Source organism: Polyodon spathula, chromosome 10 (genome assembly GCF_017654505.1).
Source record: "Polyodon spathula isolate WHYD16114869_AA chromosome 10, ASM1765450v1, whole genome shotgun sequence".
Lineage (NCBI taxonomy): Eukaryota > Metazoa > Chordata > Actinopteri > Acipenseriformes > Polyodontidae > Polyodon > Polyodon spathula.
Genome location: NC_054543.1, coordinates 48,517,650 through 48,535,324, shown reverse-complemented (window position 1 = coordinate 48,535,324; position 17,675 = coordinate 48,517,650). Strand labels below are relative to the sequence as shown.

The 17,675-nt window shown below is 41.8% G+C and overlaps 1 protein-coding gene across 2 annotated transcripts in view; it reads right to left on the bottom strand.

Moving 5' to 3' along the window:
- LOC121322497 (high affinity cGMP-specific 3',5'-cyclic phosphodiesterase 9A) overlaps nucleotides 1–17,675 on the bottom strand; it is a 29,354-nt gene that overhangs the window by 5,217 nt on the left and 6,462 nt on the right. For both annotated transcript variants that reach the window (XM_041262587.1, XM_041262589.1), the window contains exons 2-11: nucleotides 15,355–15,516; nucleotides 13,771–13,822; nucleotides 13,426–13,528; nucleotides 12,231–12,376; nucleotides 11,977–12,036; nucleotides 9,372–9,549; nucleotides 9,089–9,211; nucleotides 8,458–8,550; nucleotides 7,093–7,160; nucleotides 6,658–6,760 (exon numbers count right to left, since the gene is read on the bottom strand). In XM_041262587.1, coding sequence (XP_041118521.1) covers nucleotides 6,658–6,760; nucleotides 7,093–7,160; nucleotides 8,458–8,550; nucleotides 9,089–9,211; nucleotides 9,372–9,549; nucleotides 11,977–12,036; nucleotides 12,231–12,376; nucleotides 13,426–13,528; nucleotides 13,771–13,822; nucleotides 15,355–15,516 — 1,088 coding nt within the window. The remainder of the gene's footprint in view (nucleotides 1–6,657; nucleotides 6,761–7,092; nucleotides 7,161–8,457; nucleotides 8,551–9,088; nucleotides 9,212–9,371; nucleotides 9,550–11,976; nucleotides 12,037–12,230; nucleotides 12,377–13,425; nucleotides 13,529–13,770; nucleotides 13,823–15,354; nucleotides 15,517–17,675) is intronic.

Sequence of the window (17,675 nt, the reverse complement as noted above, 5' to 3'; positions counted from 1 at the left end):
TAACTCTCATTGTCTTTGTGGTGACTCTCATTATCTTTGTGATAACTCTCATTGTCTTTGTGATAACTCTCATTGTCTTTGTGGTGACTCTCATTGTCTTTGTGATAACTCTCATTGTCTTTGTGGTGACTCTCATTGTCTTTGTGGTGACTCTCATTATCTTTGTGGTGACTCTCATTATCTTTGTGATAACTCTCATTGTCTTTGTGATAACTCTCATTATCTTTGTGGTGACTCTCATTGTCTTTGTGGTGACTCTCATTATCTTTGTGATAACTCTCATTGTCTTTGTGGTGACTCTCATTATCTTTGTGGTGACTCTCATTGTCTTTGTGGTGACTCTCATTGTCTTTGTGGTGACTCTCATTGTCTTTGTGGTGACTCTCATTGTCTTTGTGGTGACTCTCATTGTCTTTGTGGTGACTCTCATTGTCTTTGTGGTGACTCTCATTGTCTTTGTGGTGACTCTCATTGTCTTTGTGGTGACTCTCATTGTCTTTGTGGTGACTCTCATTGTCTTTGTGGTGACTCTCATTGTCTTTGTGGTGACTCTCATTGTCTTTGTGGTGACTCTCATTGTCTTTGTGGTGACTCTCATTGTCTTTGTGGTGACTCTCATTGTCTTTGTGGTGACTCTCATTATCTTTGTGGTGACTCTCATTGTCTTTGTGGTGACTCTCATTGTCTTTGTGATAACTCTCATTGTCTTTGTGGTGACTCTCATTGTCTTTGTGGTGACTCTCATTGTCTTTGTGGTGACTCTCATTGTCTTTGTGATAACTCTCATTGTCTTTGTGATAACTCTCATTATCTTTGTGATAACTCTCATTGTCTTTGTGGTGACTCTCATGGTCTTTGTGATGACTCTCATTGTCTTTGTGATAACTCTCATTATCTTTGTGATGACTCTCATTGTCTTTGTGGTGACTCTCATGGTCTTTGTGGTGACTCTCATTGTCTTTGTGGTGACTCTCATGATCTTTGTGGTGACTCTCATTATCTTTGTGGTGACTCTCATTGTCTTTGTGGTGACTCTCATTGTCTTTGTGGTGACTCTCATTGTCTTTGTGGTGACTCTCATTGTCTTTGTGGTGACTCTCATTGTCTTTGTGGTGACTCTCATTGTCTTTGTGGTGACTCTCATTGTCTTTGTGGTGACTCTCATTGTCTTTGTGGTGACTCTCATTGTCTTTGTGGTGACTCTCATTGTCTTTGTGGTGACTCTCATTGTCTTTGTGGTGACTCTCATTATCTTTGTGGTGACTCTCATTATCTTTGTGATGACTCTCATTGTCTTTGTGGTGACTCTCATTGTCTTTGTGGTGACTCTCATTGTCTTTGTGATAACTCTCATTGTCTTTGTGGTGACTCTCATGATCTTTGTGGTGACTCTCATTGTCTTTGTGGTGACTCTCATTATCTTTGTGGTGACTCTCATTGTCTTTGTGGTGACTCTCATTATCTTTGTGGTGACTCTCATTGTCTTTGTGGTGACTCTCATTGTCTTTGTGGTGACTCTCATTGTCTTTGTGGTGACTCTCATTGTCTTTGTGGTGACTCTCATTATCTTTGTGGTGACTCTCATTGTCTTTGTGGTGACTCTCATTATCTTTGTGGTGACTCTCATTATCTTTGTGGTGACTCTCATTGTCTTTGTGGTGACTCTCATTATCTTTGTGGTGACTCTCATTATCTTTGTGGTGACTCTCATTATCTTTGTGGTGACTCTCATTATCTTTGTGGTGACTCTCATTGTCTTTGTGGTGACTCTCATTGTCTTTGTGGTGACTCTCATTGTCTTTGTGGTGACTCTCATTGTCTTTGTGGTGACTCTCATTGTCTTTGTGGTGACTCTCATTGTCTTTGTGGTGACTCTCATTGTCTTTGTGGTGACTCTCATTGTCTTTGTGGTGACTCTCATTGTCTTTGTGGTGACTCTCATTGTCTTTGTGGTGACTCTCATTGTCTTTGTGGTGACTCTCATTATCTTTGTGGTGACTCTCATTGTCTTTGTGGTGACTCTCATTGTCTTTGTGATAACTCTCATTGTCTTTGTGGTGACTCTCATTATCTTTGTGGTGACTCTCATTATCTTTGTGGTGACTCTCATTGTCTTTGTGGTGACTCTCATTGTCTTTGTGGTGACTCTCATTGTCTTTGTGGTGACTCTCATTGTCTTTGTGGTGACTCTCATTATCTTTGTGGTGACTCTCATTATCTTTGTGATAACTCTCATTATCTTTGTGGTGACTCTCATTATCTTTGTGGTGACTCTCATTGTCTTTGTGGTGACTCTCATTGTCTTTGTGATAACTCTCATTGTCTTTGTGGTGACTCTCATTATCTTTGTGGTGACTCTCATTATCTTTGTGATAACTCTCATTGTCTTTGTGGTGACTCTCATTATCTTTGTGGTGACTCTCATTGTCTTTGTGGTGACTCTCATTGTCTTTGTGGTGACTCTCATTGTCTTTGTGGTGACTCTCATTGTCTTTGTGGTGACTCTCATTGTCTTTGTGGTGACTCTCATTGTCTTTGTGGTGACTCTCATTGTCTTTGTGATGACTCTCATTGTCTTTGTGGTGACTCTCATTATCTTTGTGGTGACTCTCATTATCTTTGTGATAACTCTCATTGTCTTTGTGGTGACTCTCATTATCTTTGTGGTGACTCTCATTGTCTTTGTGGTGACTCTCATTGTCTTTGTGGTGACTCTCATTGTCTTTGTGGTGACTCTCATTGTCTTTGTGGTGACTCTCATTGTCTTTGTGGTGACTCTCATTGTCTTTGTGGTGACTCTCATTGTCTTTGTGGTGACTCTCATTGTCTTTGTGGTGACTCTCATTGTCTTTGTGGTGACTCTCATTGTCTTTGTGGTGACTCTCATTGTCTTTGTGGTGACTCTCATTGTCTTTGTGGTGACTCTCATTGTCTTTGTGGTGACTCTCATTGTCTTTGTGGTGACTCTCATTGTCTTTGTGGTGACTCTCATTGTCTTTGTGGTGACTCTCATTGTCTTTGTGGTGACTCTCATTGTCTTTGTGGTGACTCTCATTGTCTTTGTGGTGACTCTCATTGTCTTTGTGGTGACTCTCATTATCTTTGTGGTGACTCTCATTGTCTTTGTGGTGACTCTCATTGTCTTTGTGGTGACTCTCATTGTCTTTGTGGTGACTCTCATTGTCTTTGTGGTGACTCTCATTGTCTTTGTGGTGACTCTCATTATCTTTGTGGTGACTCTCATTGTCTTTGTGGTGACTCTCATTATCTTTGTGATGACTCTCATTGTCTTTGTGGTGACTCTCATTGTCTTTGTGGTAACTCTCATTATCTTTGTGATAACTCTCATTGTCTTTGTGGTGACTCTCATTATCTTTGTGGTGACTCTCATTGTCTTTGTGATAACTCTCATTGTCTTTGTGGTGACTCTCATTATCTTTGTGGTGACTCTCATTGTCTTTGTGGTGACTCTCATTGTCTTTGTGATGACTCTCATTGTCTTTGTGGTGACTCTCATTATCTTTGTGATAACTCTCATTGTCTTTGTGGTGACTCTCATTATCTTTGTGATAACTCTCATTGTCTTTGTGGTGACTCTCATTGTCTTTGTGGTGACTCTCATTGTCTTTGTGGTGACTCTCATTGTCTTTGTGGTGACTCTCATTATCTTTGTGGTGACTCTCATTATCTTTGTGGTGACTCTCATTGTCTTTGTGTTGACTCATTTCTTTGTGGTGACTCTCATTGTCTTTGTGATGACTCTCATTGTCTTTGTGATGACTCTCATTGTCTTTGTGGTGACTCTCATTGTCTTTGTGGTGACTCTCATTGTCTTTGTGATGACTCTCATTGTCTTTGTGGTGACTCTCATTATCTTTGTGGTGACTCTCATTGTCTTTGTGGTGACTCTCATTGTCTTTGTGGTGACTCTCATTGTCTTTGTGGTGACTCTCATTGTCTTTGTGGTGACTCTCATTGTCTTTGTGGTGACTCTCATTGTCTTTGTGGTGACTCTCATTGTCTTTGTGGTGACTCTCATTGTCTTTGTGGTGACTCTCATTGTCTTTGTGGTGACTCTCATTGTCTTTGTGGTGACTCTCATTGTCTTTGTGGTGACTCTCATTGTCTTTGTGGTGACTCTCATTGTCTTTGTGGTGACTCTCATTGTCTTTGTGGTGACTCTCATTATCTTTGTGGTGACTCTCATTATCTTTGTGGTGACTCTCATTGTCTTTGTGGTGACTCTCATTGTCTTTGTGGTGACTCTCATTGTCTTTGTGATGACTCTCATTGTCTTTGTGGTGACTCTCATTGTCTTTGTGGTGACTCTCATTGTCTTTGTGGTGACTCTCATTGTCTTTGTGGTGACTCTCATTGTCTTTGTGGTGACTCTCATTGTCTTTGTGTTGACTCTCATTGTCTTTGTGGTGACTCTCATTGTCTTTGTGGTGACTCTCATTGTCTTTGTGGTGACTCTCATTGTCTTTGTGGTGACTCTCATTGTCTTTGTGGTGACTCTCATTGTCTTTGTGATAACTCTCATTGTCTTTGTGATAACTCTCATTGTCTTTGTGGTGACTCTCATGATCTTTGTGGTGACTCTCATTGTCTTTGTGGTGACTCTCATTGTCTTTGTGGTGACTCTCATTGTCTTTGTGGTGACTCTCATTGTCTTTGTGGTGACTCTCATTGTCTTTGTGGTGACTCTCATTGTCTTTGTGATAACTCTCATTGATCTTTTATCTTTGTGGTAACTCTCATTATCTTTGTGATAACTCTCACTGTCTTTGTGATAACTCTCATTATCTTTGTGATAACTCTCATTGTCTTTGTGGTGACTCATGGTCTTTGTGGTGACTCTCATTGTCTTTGTGGTGACTCTCATGATCTTTGTGGTGACTCTCATTGTCTTTGTGGTGACTCTCATTGTCTTTGTGGTGACTCTCATTGTCTTTGTGGTGACTCTCATTGTCTTTGTGGTGACTCTCATTGTCTTTGTGGTGACTCTCATTGTCTTTGTGGTGACTCTCATTATCTTTGTGGTGACTCTCATTATCTTTGTGGTGACTCTCATTGTCTTTGTGGTGACTCTCATTGTCTTTGTGGTGACTCTCATTGTCTTTGTGGTGACTCTCATGATCTTTGTGGTGACTCTCATTGTCTTTGTGGTGACTCTCATTATCTTTGTGGTGACTCTCATGATCTTTGTGGTGACTCTCATTATCTTTGTGGTGACTCTCATTATCTTTGTGATAACTCTCATTGTCTTTGTGGTGACTCTCATTATCTTTGTGGTGACTCTCATTGTCTTTGTGGTGACTCTCATGATCTTTGTGGTGACTCTCATTATCTTTGTGGTGACTCTCATTGTCTTTGTGGTGACTCTCATTGTCTTTGTGGTGACTCTCATTGTCTTTGTGGTGACTCTCATTGTCTTTGTGGTGACTCTCATTATCTTTGTGGTGACTCTCATGACTTTGTGGTGACTCTCATTATCTTTGTGGTGACTCTCATTATCTTTGTGGTGACTCTCATTGTCTTTGTGGTGACTCTCATTGTCTTTGTGGTGACTCTCATTGTCTTTGTGGTGACTCTCATTGTCTTTGTGGTGACTCTCATTGTCTTTGTGGTGACTCATTATCTTTGTGATAACTCTCATTATCTTTGTGATAACTCTCATTGTCTTTGTGGTGACTCTCATTGTCTTTGTGGTGACTCTCATTGTCTTTGTGGTGACTCTCATTGTCTTTGTGGTGACTCTCATTGTCTTTGTGGTGACTCTCATTGTCTTTGTGGTGACTCTCATTGTCTTTGTGGTGACTCTCATTGTCTTTGTGGTGACTCTCATTGTCTTTGTGGTGACTCTCATTGTCTTTGTGGTGACTCTCATTGTGGTGACTCTCATTGTCTTTGTGGTGACTCTCATTATCTTTGTGGTGACTCTCATGATCTTTGTGGTGACTCTCATTGTCTTTGTGGTGACTCTCATTGTCTTTGTGGTGACTCTCATTATCTTTGTGATAACTCTCATTGTCTTTGTGGTGACTCTCATTATCTTTGTGATAACTCTCATTGTCTTTGTGGTGACTCTCATTGTCTTTGTGGTGACTCTCATTGTCTTTGTGATGACTCTCATTGTCTTTGTGGTGACTCTCATTGTCTTTGTGGTGACTCTCATTGTCTTTGTGATAACTCTCATTGTCTTTGTGGTGACTCTCATTGTCTTTGTGGTGACTCTCATTATCTTTGTGGTGACTCTCATTATCTTTGTGATAACTCTCATTATCTTTGTGATAACTCTCATTGTCTTTGTGGTGACTCATGGTCTTTGTGATAACTCTCATTGTCTTTGTGATAACTCTCATTGTCTTTGTGGTGACTCTCATTATCTTTGTGGTGACTCTCATGGTCTTTGTGGTGACTCTCATTGTCTTTGTGGTGACTCTCATTGTCTTTGTGGTGACTCTCATGATCTTTGTGGTGACTCTCATTGTCTTTGTGGTGACTCTCATTGTCTTTGTGGTGACTCTCATTGTCTTTGTGGTGACTCTCATTATCTTTGTGGTGACTCTCATTGTCTTTGTGGTGACTCTCATGATCTTTGTGGTGACTCTCATGATCTTTGTGGTGACTCTCATGATCTTTGTGGTGACTCACATTATCTTTGTGAACTTTGTTGCTGAAGTTGAACTCCGGCAGGATGGATTTGAACTGGTTTAGAATCTCATTGTGTCTGGTCATGTCTGTAGCAAGAATGCATCTGCAGAGGAAAGGGAAAACACAACGGTGAACACAGCGATTGGGGCTGGGAGCATTGCACTGGCCTGTGGGTTGCAGCAGGGCTAGGCAAGATGAGATCCAGTTTGGGACAGTTCATCTGACTGGGCTTGGAGTTCAGCGGAGACTCCCCAGACAGAGCCCTCGCCTGCAGTTCAGTGCGTTGGGAACACCTGCTGCTGATTTGTTTTGGAGGCTTGGCAGTGGAAACACAGGCAGCTTGAGGATCCTCTCACTCCTCCTGGAGCACAGCTGTGAGGCAGTATTCCAGGTTAGCATTTGAAATCGGGTAAGAAAAAGAAAATACAAACTTACTTGATCATCCCCTCTCTAATCCTTTTGTACTGCTCTGTAGTCAGATTTCGAAAAATGTTGTTTTCTGGCTGTGAATATATAAAAAAAGCTCTGTGACATTGCAGGTTTTGTTCTTTAAACTCTTTCTGATTTCTAAAACCCAACTGTGATATAATTGTAAATTGTATTATCAAACGCTACTATGGAAAAAAAACATAATAATTATATTCTATTATATATTATATGTGTGTATATATATATATATATATATATATATATATATATATATATATATATATATATATATGTGTGTGTGTGTATATAATATATACAGTGCTCCCTTGCTATAAGGCTCTCGGTTAAAATGCACCTCGGATATAATGCTCCTACAGCATGTCCCTCATTCCTATACTAGTGATTCATGCAATATTTCTACAATAAATACAGTACCAGTGTTCAAACTGTAAAAAACTTCTCAGTCTAACTTCTGTTTCTCTCTCTCTTCTCTCGCTTTTCTGAACTGAAGAAAAGCTGAGCTGCCACTTTATAACACAGACATTTTATTCAGCATTCATTTTATAACTAAGTAAATCTTAGGCCTATTACTTGGTTATCTTTCCTAATGTATTTGCTTTTATTGCTGTGAGAGGAGCTGCGGCTTTCTGCAGGAGACGAGACTCTTCAGCTTCGCTTCAGCCCCGCTCCAGCAGCAGAACCTGGGGCGAGCCCATTCCCTCTTCCGACCCGCTCTCTTGGTTTGCTTGTCTGTCACTATGAACTGAACTCCCGACCGCTGTTTAGCCAGGCTATTTATAGTTTAAAAACTGCAAATTAAAACGATCCACGAGCGGGAATGTTACTTTTCTTTTTGTTTTGTAAAAAATATAGAGTTGATCACATCGTGCATTGTGCATGGCTTATTCAAGGAAAGTTACATTTGTGCTTCACTAGATGTGTATTATAGAGAGGGAGTTATTTTATTTAGTATTTCAGATGTGTGTTGTTATGTGTTCCGCCGTGCTCCCCACACCCTCTCCCCAGTTTATAACACTCATATTGTGTCCCGAGACCCATGTTATAGCGAGGGGGCACTGTATATATAATATATATATATGTATACTTTGTGTGTGTGTATGTCTATCTATCTATATATAATTTTTCCAGTTTCTACAGTTCTTGCTCACACAGGTTTGTCACATTGCAGCTTTAAAACAGAAACTGTGCTTCGTGGATAGACTGTTCTAGACTATCCACTGGCTTTGAATGCTCCAGATTCTTGTTTGGCTCTGTAAGTGCAGGCCTGCCTTCAGACAGTATCAGACATGTCAGTTTAGGATGGGGCTGCTGAATGCCTAAAACATTTTTTTTTTTTTTTTTTTTTTTTACCTTTTCAAGGATTTCAAAAGCCACAGCACAGTGATGGTTTTCTAAGGGAGAGATATCATTGTACCTCAGTGCCAGTTCTGTACGAGCATTGATCTGAAAGACACAGGACACATTTCAATGTTAGCCCTAAAAACCCTGATGAGAAAGCAAGGGGCTGTGCAGCAGAGGAAGGAGGACGATCACAGCATTAGTGCTGCTTAGTTGCTATTCCACAAACAGATGTGCAAATGGTATATCACAAAATAATAGCAATGCCAGTTAAGATATTGCATGGATGGAAATAAGACTGCCATCACATAGCAGTTCCATCCGTTCCAGGTTTTATATGACTTTAATTGGCCACAGTGTATAGGTAACACACTCAGGGGTGTCTTACTAAACTCCTAGTAAACTGCTAGAAAAACCATGCAATGGGAGTCTTATTTCCATCCCTGTATTATTAACCAGAAATCCTCCAAGGTAGATGGACCCGGTGCAGGAGATGCAGGAGATAGCAGCACAGTCCAGGTACGATTTACAAGCAATGAACAATGAGGTCAGTGTGATTGTGGGTTTCGGTCCATGCCGCGTGGTTTAGGAGCAGATGTTCTACAGTGTATAATATGGATAATAAATCACCGGGATTGTTTACCTGATATGCATTGTTGTATCCTGTGTGGTCTAGATCATGGCAAACAGCTGATGTTAACATAGTTAAGAGATCAATTTCATCTATTTTACTCCGGAGGTCAGTCAACCAGATCAAACCGTACATCTATGAGCAAAGAAAAGAACCAAGTCACGGTCGTGATTATACGTTTTCCACCAGTATAACACCACGGCATACACAGAGCCAGCTGAGCTGTATCAGTCGGGTTGGTGTGGCTCAACCCAACCACCCCTTCTGTGAAACGGCTGAGCTGTGCTTCACTTGCCATCTGAGTGACGCAGAAGCAGTGGTTGAAGTTGTGGAAGGGAATGTTGTTGTAGTGCTTGTACACCTCGTAGAGGAACTGCTGCAGCACCTCCAGTTCAATGTGGAACGTGGTGATGAAGTCCAGGTCTGTGTACATCAGCTGCAGCAGCACCATGATCTCAGCATCTTCCCACTGCCTGCAAAGATAGCAGCAACACGGCTAGACTGCAGGACTGTGAGCATCTTCAGCAAGCGCCACAATCAGAACCGTACCACACTGCCTCACTTTGATTTGGCCTATGCAATTGCAAATAACATCAAGACAGTCCGCTCACTAAAAGGCACATTTAATCTAAAATGTATGTATATGCAATATATAGAAGCACCAGCAGCTAGTTTAATAAATGTTCTACCCCCCCTCCTCCCCACACACAAAAGAACATACAAAATATGAATTTACTCCAATTAACTTAACACGCGTTATCAGCCTTACAAAAGCTTATCATAATAAAAGCATAGCAACATGTCATAAGTGACAGCCTGATAAAGTACAGGTAAACACTGTTAAGTCCATACAGATAGAGTAAAGCATATTCAAACCTAACAAACCACTGACCATCCAGTAGATCTTTTCAAGTCTAGGAGTCATCTGGGATCAACACTATAATTTAATTATTTCACTTTTTATTTTTCTACAATCAGCACCATGATGCCTAACACTCAGTAAGCTAGGCAGGGAAATAAATAGCAGTGCTGTTATAACATGCACTTACTGTATCCCATTGCCTGCACCCTTGTTCTTCTGGTAGACAATGTTATACAGTAATGCACACTTACTTTATCACATTGCCTGCACCCTTACCTTGTTCTTCCGGTACACAATGTTATACAGTAATGCACACTTACTTTATCACGTTGCCTCCACCCTTCTTCTTCAGGTACACAATGTTATACAGTAATGTGCACTTACTGTATCGCATTGCCTGCACCCTTACCTTGTTCTTCAGGTACACAATGTTATACAGTAATGCACACTTACTTTATCACATTGCCTCCACCCTTGTTCTTCAGGTACACAATGTTATACAGTAATGCACACTTACTTTATCACATTGCCTCCACCCTTGTTCTTCAGGTACACAATGTTATACAGTAATGTGCACTTACTGTATCGCATTGCCTGCACCCTTACCTTGTTCTTCAGGTACACAATGTTATACAGTAATGCTGCTGTCGATGTTTAATATTACTGGTGATTCATTATTATAAGTCCTAAGTCATGCGTGATCGTCTTGTATAAGCTATAAGTGTTCGTCTTGTATAAGTCATGCATGTTACTCTTGTATTAGTCATGCATGTTTGATAAGTAATGCATGTTTCTGTTCTATAAGTCATGTGTGTTCATGTTGTATAAGTCATGCGTGTTCATGTTGTATAAGTCATGTGTGTTCATGTTGTATCAGTCATGCGTGTTCATGTTGGATAAGTCATGCATGTTCATGTTGTATAAGTCATGCATGTTCATGGTGTATAAGTCATGTGTGTTCATGTTGTACCAGTCATACGTGTTCATGTTGTATCAGTCATGAATGTGTTTGTGCTGTATCAGTCATGCATGTTTGTGTTGTATTAGTCATGCATGTTCATGTTGTATCAGTTAAGCGTGTGTGTGTACTATCAGTCATGTGTGTTTGTGTTGTATAAGTCATACGTGTTGTATAAGTCATGCATGTTCGTGTTGTATCAGTCATGCATATCCACGTTATATAATCGTTTACAAAACATGGGAAATGACATGAAAAGATCACAGCTCTTTTTACTTCAGCCAAATTGAACAGGACATCCAGAGTCAGGTGATGTATTGTAATTCCTGCCACTCGCTGGTTAAATACCCCCTTGATAATTACAAAGATATAAAAGATGTTGCATTTGCCTTGTTTAGAAAGCCCACCCATCCCTGGCTCCAGGATCCTCTTCATCTCTCTTGGATGGTTTAATATTAAAGAGCAACTTTAACTCCTGACCATGTCAAGATGCACCATCTGCACCCTTTACATATGAATATCAGATTTCCATTCAGATAAAAAGAATAAATTATCCCCGGGCTCTCCATGCAGTGTTTTTAACCAGGGCTGTGTTTCACAAGGTCTGTTTGATTTTCACATGCATACAGCAGGTGCAGACTCCACTCTGATACCCTGTGCTGAGATCCTGCAGGCCAGCCAGACAATGGCTCGAGAGCTCCCTTAAACAAATCCTCCTTCCTGTGGCTCAGCGTTAACAGAGATGTGAACACACAAACTGCAGCAGCTGGATATTGAGTGTGGTTTAGATATGTGTCCGTGATCTTTACCATGCGTCTGTGTTTGATATGGGAAGACAGCAGTTTAACAAAAACGGAAACCTGCTTTTAGTACAGTATTCCCCAGAGGATTAATAATAATAAGAAACAGTTTAGAAGGACAATGCCACGGTGTGACATTGCACTGAAGTTTACAATGCGACGGAACTGTCTCCATGATGAACATGGGCTTTCATGAGGAAGCTTGGATCTGCTCCACAGTGACCAGTACCAGGACCCATTAGAAGTTTAATATAAAATCAGATGAGAGAGTCCGTCTTACCAGTTATCAAATGTAGGTGTCTTCAGGTACTGCCTGACCTCCTCTGTGACTTCCAGAGTGCTGCAGAAAATCACACATACAGAGAGGAATAGGTATCTGCCCTCCGTCCCCCAAGTCTGGGCACAGTCAATGCATTTTTAAAGATGCTTATTTGTGGATCCTAAAGTTGCTATTTGTTTTTTTTTTTCTACTCTGTCCCAAGGAAATTAATGGGATGAGAATGAGCAGTGAAAGTGGTTCAGCACGCCAGTAACCTCATCTGCAGGAAGTTCTCCCGGACATGCTCACACTCCTCTCTGGTTTTCCGGAGCGCTCTCTTGTGATAGAAGGGAGACGGCTTGTGGGTCCCCGTGGAGGAGAGCTCCTTGAACAGCCCCAGCCAGCTCAGGTGCTCGACGCTCTGCAGAGACAGGAATGAGAGAATTCATCTACACAGGGGCAGAGGAGACCCTGTCCTAATGACCTAAAGAGACATACACTCAATAGATCCCCAAACCTCATCGATGTCTTTGTACTCGCGAAGGCCCTGTCCCGCCTGTGCATTCCTATATGCTTAGCATCTCGCCTTCAAGGGGGCTATGGATTGGGAACTGCTGTCTGGAATGCATATCATCAGTGGGGTTAGTGAAGGCTGAACAGATACTGTGAGCACACATGAGAACACTGTGGCTCTGCACAACTGCAAGGGAAACAGTTTGCTACTCAAGATAAGGAACAGATAAGGAATACTGCTGGCACAAAGAGAAACTAAGTTAGCAAAAACAAGGTTTAGCTTCACGCACGCACGCACGCACGCACGCACGTTCCGGCAAGATATATGACAGGCATTTGAGAAGCATTCAAGACCCTCCATGAACACACAGCAGCACCGTGCCCGAAGTCCTCCCAATTCCCGTTAATAAACTAGCTGCCTCATTATTGTGTCTAACGATTATGATTATGCTGTAGAAGTGTAACTTTTGATTATTGAAATCAATAAAGGAAACTTGTTATATTCTGCTTACACCTTTGCTGTGTGTGCTTCTTCACACACAATACATACTTCATTCAGTTTCCTTCAACACCTCTATGAAATACAGAGTGACAGTGCAGTACACTGGACAGGATAGTCTGCTTGTACTGAGAACTCCAGTACACTGGACAGGATAGTTTGCTTGTACTGAGAACTCCAGTTCTGTTCAGACTCTACCAGTGCAGTACACTGGACAGGATAGTTTGCTTGTACTGAGAACTCCAGTTCTGTTCAGACTCTACCAGTGCAGTACACTGGACAGGATAGTTTGCTTGTACTGAGAACTCCAGTTCTGTTCAGACTCTACCAGTGCAGTACACTGGACAGGATAGTTTGCTTGTACTGAGAACTCCAGTTCTGTTCAGACTCTACCAGTGCAGTACACTGGACAGGATAGTCTGCTTGTACTGAGAACTCCAGTTCTGTTCATACCCTACCTCCAGTTTCTCCCGAAATGACTCCACCTGGTTCTTCATTTCATATACAATGGAAGGAGTTTCTCCAGCTTCACCCAGAATCTTCTTCTCCAAGCTCTGTAACCTGATGAAAGAGCACACAGTAAGCACGCCTTTCTGAATCTTCTTCTCCAAGCTCTGTAACCCGATGAAAGAGCCACAACCATTTCTTTATAAAGTTCATGAGAAAATGTTCCAGTTTGGATCATGTCAGCGTGCCTCCCGTTAGATTCAGACTGCTCATGCACTATATAGAGTATATAATTTCTTAACTTGCTCTCCTAAGGGGGCTTACCATGGCAGGCTGTATTTCTACTTCAGACTCACCTTTTTTCCATGACAGAAAGGTCAAACCCCAAAGCCACTGCCAACTCTGACCCTGCAACAGATTAAAGAGTACAGGTGGTCTGTCCTTGTAACACTTTCCATGAAGTGTCTCTAATTACTGTGTATTTGCATAGCAGTAGCATGTGCATTACACACAATTACAATGTGATTATGCAGAGTTACAATGCACTTCATGTGTGCACCTTATTGCATGATATATGCAAGATAGAACCCTATCTCTAACCCTAACCCTTTTCTGATACAATGCTCTATTTACATATATCAAGAAAAAGATGAACAACCTGAACAACAAGGCAAGCTTATGTAAGCTCTGAAAATCAAATGGAAAATGAGGCGGTTTTAATCATTAATATTGATTTTTTTATGAGAAATTAGTTGGATGTGCTACAGATGATGGAAATGGAAGTTAACACAACTTTACAGTATATTGCTAATGGCCTGTGTACTAACTATATTACCTATATTACCTGTCTCTTGTGCTGTGGTACAGCATGCTCTCTGAGCCCTGTCTTGTGCTGTGGTAGATCATGCTGTCTGAGCCCTGTCTCTTGTGCTGTGGTACAGCATGCTGTCTGAGCCCTGTCTCGTGCTATGGTAGATCATGCTGTCTGAGCCCTGTCTCTTGTGCTGTGGTAGAGCATGGTGTCTGAGCCCTGTCTCTTGTGCTGTAGTACGGCATGATGTCTGAGCCCTGTCTCTTGTGCTGTGGTAGATCATGCTGTCTGAGCCCTGTCTCTTGTGCTGTGGTAGAGCATGCTGTCTGAGCCCTGTCTCTTGTGCTGTGGTAGAGCATGGTGTCTGAGCCCTGTCTCTTGTGCTGTGGTAGATCATGCTGTCTGAGCCCTGTCTCTTGTGCTGTGGTAGTGCATGCTGTCTGATCCTTGTCTCTTGTGCTGTGGTAGATCATGCTTTCTGAGCCCTGTCTCTTGTGCTGTGGTAGATCATGCTGTTTGAGCCCTGTCTCTTGTGCTGTGGTAGAGCATGGTATCTGAGCCCTGTCTCTTGTGCTGTGGTAGAGCATGCTGTCTGAGCCCTGTCTCTTGTGCTGTGGTAGAGCATGGTGTCTGAGCCCTGTCTCTTGTGCTGTGGTAGAGCATGCTGTCTGAGCCCTGTCTCTTGTGCTGTGGTAGATCATGCTGTTTGAGCCCTGTCTCTTGTGCTGTGGTAGAGCATGGTATCTGAGCCCTGTCTCTTGTGCTGTGGTAGAGCATGCTATCTGAGCCCTGTCTCTTGTGCTGTGGTAGAGCATGCTGTCTGAGCCCTGTCTCTTGTGCTGTGGTAGAGCATGCTGTCTGAGCCCTGTCTCTTGTGCTGTGGTACAGCATGCTGTCCGAGCCCTGTCTCGTGCTATGGTAGATCATGCTGTCTGAGCCCTGTCTCTTGTGCTGTGGTAGAGCATGGTATCTGAGCCCTGTCTCTTGTGCTGTGGTAGAGCATGCTGTCTGAGCCCTGTCTCTTGTGCTGTGGTAGAGCATGGTGTCTGAGCCCTGTCTCTTGTGCTGTGGTAGAGCATGCTGTCTGAGCCCTGTCTCTTGTGCTGTGGTAGACCGTACTGTCCTGTACCGAAAGGCTCACTGTTACAATCAGCAGCAACTACTTCCAGCTTGTAGCGACTCTGAGGACTGTTGGGCTCCAGCTTTGGTGAGATGTTGATAATGTTTCCTTTCGTGTTGTACAGCTTTAGGATATCATGGGGTCCTGCCTCTGCTGCAGCTCGGAACAAGTCTAATAAGAATAAAATAAAAGAAATCCACTGAACAGTGTCTACAGAATATGGTAGAGGGCGCTGTGCAATACATGCTGATGTCCACTCCATGAGAGGTCAGGGCGGAGTCAGAGGGGGTGAAAACCAGCTTGTATCTCACACAGCAACCCGGACTGCATCTGTGATAATATACAGTTACATTAGAATACACAAACCATACAGCTTATTTTATTGTGGAGTCATTTCCATCTGAAATAAACCGTCTGACACCAAAACATTCCTGTTCATTCCTCTGGATTCAGAAATGGCAGAACTCTTACAGTAGCTGTTCCAATAGCAGAACTCTTACAGTAACTGTTCCAATAGCAGAACTCTTACAGTAGCTGTTCCAATAGCAGAACTCTTACAGTAACTGTTCCAATAGCAGAACTCTTACAGTAACTGTTCCCATAGCAGAACTCTTACAGTAACTGTTCCCATAGCAGAACTCTTACAGTAGCTGTTCCAATAGCAGAACTCTTACAGTAGCTGTTCCAATAGCAGAACTCTTACAGTAACTGTTCCAATAGCAGAACTCTTACAGTAACTGTTCCAATAGCAGAACTCTTACAGTAGCTGTTCCAATAGCAGAACTCTTACAGTAACTGTTCCAATAGCAGAACTCTTACAGTAGCTGTTCCAATAGCAGAACTCTTACAGTAACTGTTCCAATAGCAGAACTCTTACAGTAACTGTTCCAATAGCAGAACTCTTACAGTAACTGTTCCAATAGCAGAACTCTTACAGTAACTGTTCCAATAGCAGAACTCTTACAGTAGCTGTTCCAATAGCAGAACTCTTACAGTAGCTGTTCCAATAGCAGAACTCTTACAGTAACTGTTCCAATAGCAGAACTCTTACAGTAGCTGTTCCAATAGCAGAACTCTTACAGTAGCTGTTCCAATAGCAGAACTCTTACAGTAACTGTTCCAATAGCAGAACTCTTACAGTAACTGTTCCAATAGGCAGAACTCTTACAGCAACTGTTCCAATAGCAGAACTCTTACAGTAACTGTTCCAATTGCAGAACTCTTACAGTAACTGTTCCAATAGCAGAACTCTTACAGTAGCTGTTCCAATAGCAGAACTCTTACAGTAGCTGTTCCAATAGCAGAACTCTTACAGTAGCTGTTCCAATAGCAGAACTCTTACAGTAGCTGTTCCAATAGCAGAACTCTTACAGTAACTGTTCCAATAGCAGAACTCTTACAGTAACTGTTCCAATAGCAGAACTCTTACAGTAACTGTTCCAATAGCAGAACTCTTACAGTAACTGTTCCAATAGCAGAACTCTTACAGTAACTGTTCCAATAGCAGAACTCTTACAGTAACTGTTCCAATAGCAGAACTCTTACAGTAACTGTTCCAATAGCAGAACTCTTACAGTAACTGTTCCAATAGCAGAACTCTTACAGTAGCTGTTCCAATAGCAGAACTCTTACAGTAACTGTTCCAATAGCAGAACTCTTACAGTAACTGTTCCAATAGCAGAACTCTTACAGTAACTGTTCCAATAGCAGAACTCTTACAGTAGCTGTTCCCATAGCAGAACTCTTACAGTAGCTGTTCCAATAGCAGAACTCTTACAGTAGCTGTTCCAATAGCAGAACTCTTACAGTAGCTGTTCCAATAGCAGAACTCTTACAGTAACTGTTCCAATAGCAGAACTCTTACAGTAACTGTTCCAATAGCAGAACTCTTACAGTAACTGTTCCAATAGCAGAACTCTTACAGTAGCTGTTCCAATAGCAGAACTCTTACAGTAGCTGTTCCAATAGCAGAACTCTTACAGTAGCTGTTCCAATAGCAGAACTCTTACAGTAACTGTTCCAATAGCAGAACTCTTACAGTAACTGTTCCAATAGCAGAACTCTTACAGTAACTGTTCCAATAGCAGAACTCTTACAGTAGCTGTTCCAATAGCAGAACTCTTACAGTAGCTGTTCCAATAGCAGAACTCTTACAGTAACTGTTCCAATAGCAGAACTCTTACAGTAACTGTTCCAATAGCAGAACTCTTACAGTAGCTGTTCCAATAGCAGAACTCTTACAGTAACTGTTCCAATAGCAGAACTCTTACAGTAACTGTTCCAATAGCAGAACTCTTACAGTAACTGTTCCAATAGCAGAACTCTTACAG